General features: G+C 40.5%; 1 protein-coding gene across 1 annotated transcript in view; it reads right to left on the reverse strand.

The window, feature by feature from the left end:
* The window catches only part of VWF (von Willebrand factor), a 198,100-nt gene that overhangs the window by 54,392 nt on the left and 138,082 nt on the right, over positions 1–5,626 (reverse strand). Inside the window, exon 33 of the mRNA XM_011955306.1 lies at positions 1,576–1,796. Coding sequence (XP_011810696.1) covers positions 1,576–1,796 — 221 coding nt within the window. The remainder of the gene's footprint in view (positions 1–1,575; positions 1,797–5,626) is intronic.

Consider the following 5,626-nt stretch of genomic DNA (forward strand, 5'->3'; position numbering starts at 1 on the left):
CCTAGAACTTCACCCTTGGGATTTTAGTGAAGTTACTGAGAGTCCCTGCACATTCATCACACTCAACCGCAACACTACGCGCGAACGTTGATATCATGCATGATGGCACCATAAACATTGACTTCCATGTTCCCACCCACATAAGGAACAGAGACCAGTCTCCCATTCACCGTCACCTGCACAAAGAAGAAAGAGCTCATTGGTAGTCCCAGCAATGAGGAATCCTAGAACTTCACCCTTGGGATTTTAGTGAAGTTACTGAGAGTCCCTGCACATTCATCACACTCAACCGCAACACTACGCGCGAACGTTGATATCCGTCGGCAGCTCCTCTAAGATAAAGAAGAGCTTGACTAGAGAACAGAGCTTGACTTTGCAGAGCTTGACCAGAAGACAGACTGTTATAATACTGTACGGGTGGCCATGCACCAAGAACCTGAAAGCCTAGAGATAGGAACCTTGAGTGTATGCGACTCAAGAGGGAAGGGCAATGCCTTTAAGACAGGCTGGGAAAGTCGCCTTATTGCCAACTCATCAGAGCAGCGTCTCCAGGAGCATCCAGCAGCCGTGTCCAGCCCTTTGAATGCAAGGATTTTTTTGCTTCTCTGTGGTGGTGGTGATCACAAAAAATATGCACCGAACTTTTTTAGCTCATCAGCTGTCGTTGTGTTAATGCATTTTATGTGTGACCCAAGACAATTCTTCTTCCAGTGTGGCCCAGGGAAGCCACAAGGTTGGGCACCAGTGTCTTAATGGGACCACTTTAAGTCTTTTGTGTGTGCATGTGTGCCACTAGAAGCTCTTTCTTGGGCAGCCCCCACCATATATCATATCAAACACATTAAAATGTACTCACATTCCGTGATGAATATAATTTTGCTGTAAAATTTTTGGAAGGATTTTTTATCATCTTGATTTTTTAATTTTTGGCTATGAGTTACTCACTTGATATATGACTAGCTAAGATTTTTCTGCAATTATTCTTCAAATTCAGGAATTCTTGCAAAGTGAGAAAATCTAGCCTACAAGTTGTTTTCACACAATGAAATATTTGTGATCTCTACACGAATAAGAAGTTGGCGTAATGTAACCTTTTGTGAGCATTTAATCAATCATATATATATGTATCAGTTTTGCAGTTGTCTTTTCAAATTTTGGAGGCCAACGCTTTATATAGGCCTTAAATATTTTCAAAGGACCTAATTTAGGCCGTAAATGTTTCCCTTTGGAAAGCTTACAGGGTTTAGGCATTGGACTCATAATACCTCCCGGGTAAACAATCCTGATGCCAGTTCCAATTCTCTACCAGTGCCAGAAACTGGCACTAAATTCACAATTTTATGCTATCTAAAAGTGATTCCGTCTTGCAAATCTGAGCCCGGAACAACATGAAATCAGGCCAAGACAAGGGGATGGCAATAAACCCCTCTAAGAAAGTGGTACTCCTCTCCTCTAGTTAAGCAGGAGGCAGAGCTCCTAACAAGAGCACCAAGTAAAACCAGCTGCCACCTGGTCCATGTGGTTTCCCTGACACTCTATTGCCTTGCCATGGGATCCACAGAAAGTACTTCTCACCTCCATGTCACTGTGCAGCTCGACAGAGAGGGCACTGTGCTTCACCTCGATGGATTTCATGCAGCCCTGCCTTGCTGCAGGGCTGCAGGCACCATTATGGAGAATCACCTCCAGGTCCTGCTCCTTGTTTTGAAATAGGACGTAAGAACAGCTGCCAGTCAGCTTGAAATTCTGCCCATCAAAGGTCACGATGTGCCGAGTGGAGCTGCCTGTGCACACGCCTGGACGGGGAGAAGCAGAGGATGGATGTGACATTATCCAAACCCCCATGCCTACTACATGCAGACAGGCAGGTGTGACCAAGTTGCACACAGATAAATACAGTAGAGACCGGAACGGGCCCTTCGAGGTCATATAGACCAATTTCCTCCTTTTTTACTAATTAGGAAACGGGGGCTCTGAGAGGTAGAGAGGTTTAGGTAAGTAACACTTGGCTATTAAATGTTGTCCTGGAGAATGTTACATAAAATGTGGCAAATTATAGAACCACACTTCTAAAAAATGTAAATGTACAGTGTGAACAATCCGTTCTATAGGGATGCCTTGGCCCAGAAAACAAAGTTAAGTTCCAGGGGTGTTATGACTCGAAATTAAGAAAAGCTAAGCAAGCTATGAGCTCATGATCTCCTCTTAAAGAAAATTCACCTAAAGACACGTGTCCTTTCAACTGCCAAGTGACTAAGGCAATGGTACAAGTGACCATGTTGACTTAATCCCTTAAGAGACTGCATAGGAGAAATATTTCCAGAGCCAAAAAAAAAATAGTTGGGTCTCAATGCTCCCTCATTTGACCCTGAGTCATTCACGTAAGTGGCAAATTCTCAAGGTTCCTATTAAAATATTATTGGTGAATACTAACCATTTTGCACCTACATAAGATGACTTGGTAAAAACCCTCACATTGAAAGCACCACCGCCATAAATGATTTGAAAGTTAACCTTGGACCTAAATAAAGTTGGAGATAAGCTTTCCAGACAAACCATGACCACATCTACAACAGCAGGTGAATACATGCCCAAGAGCTGAGACACAGATTCGGTGGAGCAGGGAGGTCCCACTAACGTCCCTCGCTCATAACCAAGCCTGAGCCAACCTCTCCCTATGGGGGTGACTGGCAAACAGCACATCCACTGACAAATGATGGGTCTGGAAGCACCATCAGAGCTAAGTAGCCTCCCCAGAAGTTCTACTCAAAATCCCCTATGTCCTTGAGCAGTCAGTCATTTCCAAGTGACAGTACTGAATGCTACTGGCTTACTAACATCCATGCTGCAAGTGATCCCAAACAAGCAGCTGTTGATACTGTCACATCAAGGAGTCAGCCCAACTGCCATAAGGATGAAATAAATCACCAGGCAAAGAAACGGTTTTAGCTCACACAAGGCAAGTTAGTGAGAATGGCTCTGCCCACCCTAAGATGAACTGTGACTGTGTAATGGGTACTTTACAGCCAGATAAACTAGCGGTTGGCTTCTGTTTCACTTGCTTGCACTGTGACCTTGGATCAGTTACTCAACTTCACTGATCCTCTCCTAGCTCCTCTGCATAACAGGCCTATAATCGATACCTTTTAGTATTATTGTGAGAATTAGTTGCAATATAGATGAAATGCCTACCTAATAGTGCATGACTCACATGTGCATGTTTAACAAACAGATCTCCAAATCTTCACAAATAAGCCACAAAATAAATTCAATAGCTTATAAATTGCTGTGTTGTAGGTATATTAAAACTTGAGGTCCTTCCATCTCCAGAATACCAAATTACCTCCCAACAAACCATCACATTATACTCCAGTTTAGTGATTAGTTTTAATGAGCCATATATATAAGCACATTCAAATGTTCAGGACATAGAGAAAGTTAGGCCGAACCAATTAAAAATTAATACATTAGAGTTATATAATAAAACGTTAATGCCGTTATAAGATATTATCACAGAGTAAAGCATATCACTCATAAATATCTCTCCTGAAATCATTTTATCTCATCTCTCTCCTTTTCTTCAACATCTTCTTAACCATTATCTTTCCAAGTGACAATACAAATATTTGTGATTGAATAGTATATTAAAACTTTTGGCTGACTGTCAAAATGTAATGATGTCAGATACTAAAGTGAATTGTTACCAAAATGTCAAATGTTCAAAAAGACATCCAGGTAGCCAAAGTGGGCCCTAATACTCCAGCTATTAATATTGTCAAGTCAAGGAGCCAGCTCCAATGGTCATGAGAATAAAATAAACCACAAAGCAAAGAAGTATGTATGGAGATATACATCCTCTGAACACAATGCAGAAAAGTAAGAACAAATTAAATTACTATGAAAAAAAGCATGCCTTCAGCATAACTAGAAAACAAGAAAATACCCACACTTTATTTATTTTTATTTATTTATTTATTTTTTCCGAGAGGAGTTTCACTCTGTCACCCAGGCTGGAGGGCAATGGCGTGATCTCGGCTCACTGCAACCTCCGCCTCCCCAGGTTCAAGCGATTCTCCCGCCTCAGCCTGCCGAGTAGCTGGAATTACAGGCATGTGCCACCACGCCTGGCTAACTTTTGTATTTATAGTAGAGATGGAGTTTCACCATGTTGGCCAGGCTGGTCTCGAACTCCTGACCTCGTGATCAGCCTGACCTGACCTCTCAAAGTGCTGGGATCACAGGCGTGAGCCACTGCGCCCGGCCAAAAATACCCAATCTTTAAAATAGCTGTAAGTAAAGTAAAAGATAAAAAAACACCAAATCTCACCCAGCAACAATCTCTCATGCCCTAGCTGTTAGCCTTTGTCATGAGCAAGGACAATCCAAGGAAAACTGAAAAGAAGAGAGAAGAAGAGAGTGGGCAGCAAGCCTAAAATTTCTCTGTAACCACCACCACCATCAGAAAGAAAAGCCCATCCTAAGGGCAAAAGTATTGTAAAGTATTCTGACAGACCAGAGCAGGTGCTAAAACACACATAATCCTCAGTGACAACCTGAAAAGCATACTTTCGAGGGGGCTGGGAGCAAAAAGAAATGGAAAAATACTTGGAAAGTGACTGGAGACATAAAAATAAAGCCAATGGGAAAGTCAGGGTCCAGAAAAACCTGAAAAATCAGAGGCTACACAACCGTTCAGTATCTAATCTACATGTACACACACACATACACACACACACACCACGAAGGAAATGACTTTTCTATACTGATAGAAGGGAGAGTCATTGAACCAGAAATCTTGTAAAACCCAAAATTCACAAAATGAACAGAAGATTAAGCAAGTATATAAGTTTCTTTAAAAGACCAGAAAATGAGAACCAACACTCCTCATCTAATGAAAATTTCACAAAAAGGAAAAAACAAAACACAAAATGCTATGACATAGAAGAAACCTATGAGACGATACTCAAACTAAATTAAATACACTCAAACATCTGAAAAAATGAAAACCACCTTGAATTTGAATTTCAAAAACTAAGAAATGAACAAAGACAAGAATAAATAAAAATAGAACTTAGAAGTGCAAAGTCAACTTTGAAATAAAGACTAAATTATAAGGACGCAAGGAAGATGACATCAAAATAAAAATTTAACAAAGAGCATCAGAGAAAAGCAAAAAAAAAAATCAAGAGAATGAAAATTAGTTAATGAAGGAAGTATAAAGGTCAAAGAGACACTAATGAAAATGTAAGATAGGAGGAAAAATGGAGTCTTAAAAGAGAAAACAAAACAACGGAACAGAACTAGCACTTAAAGAATATAACTCATGAAAACATTCTGGAAATCAAAAAAGAACCAAATCTATGTATGGGAGTCATGAGCCAGATGTCCGGGAAAAGTAACCCAAAGCAGTCAACTCTAAGACATATTACAGGACACTATTAGACTTCAAATATAAAGAAAAAATTTTCCAGGCCTTCAGGTAAAAAGATCAAATTTACAAGGACAAAAGAATTATATTGGTATCAGAATTTTTCAAAAGCAATATGCAAAGCAAGGCAACAATGGAGCAGCATTTTTCAGAAATTTAGTGAAAGAAAGTGTGAATCAAGAATTCTGGGCCGGGCGC

Source organism: Colobus angolensis, unplaced genomic scaffold (genome assembly GCF_000951035.1).
Source record: "Colobus angolensis palliatus isolate OR3802 unplaced genomic scaffold, Cang.pa_1.0 Scaffold11, whole genome shotgun sequence".
Lineage (NCBI taxonomy): Eukaryota > Metazoa > Chordata > Mammalia > Primates > Cercopithecidae > Colobus > Colobus angolensis.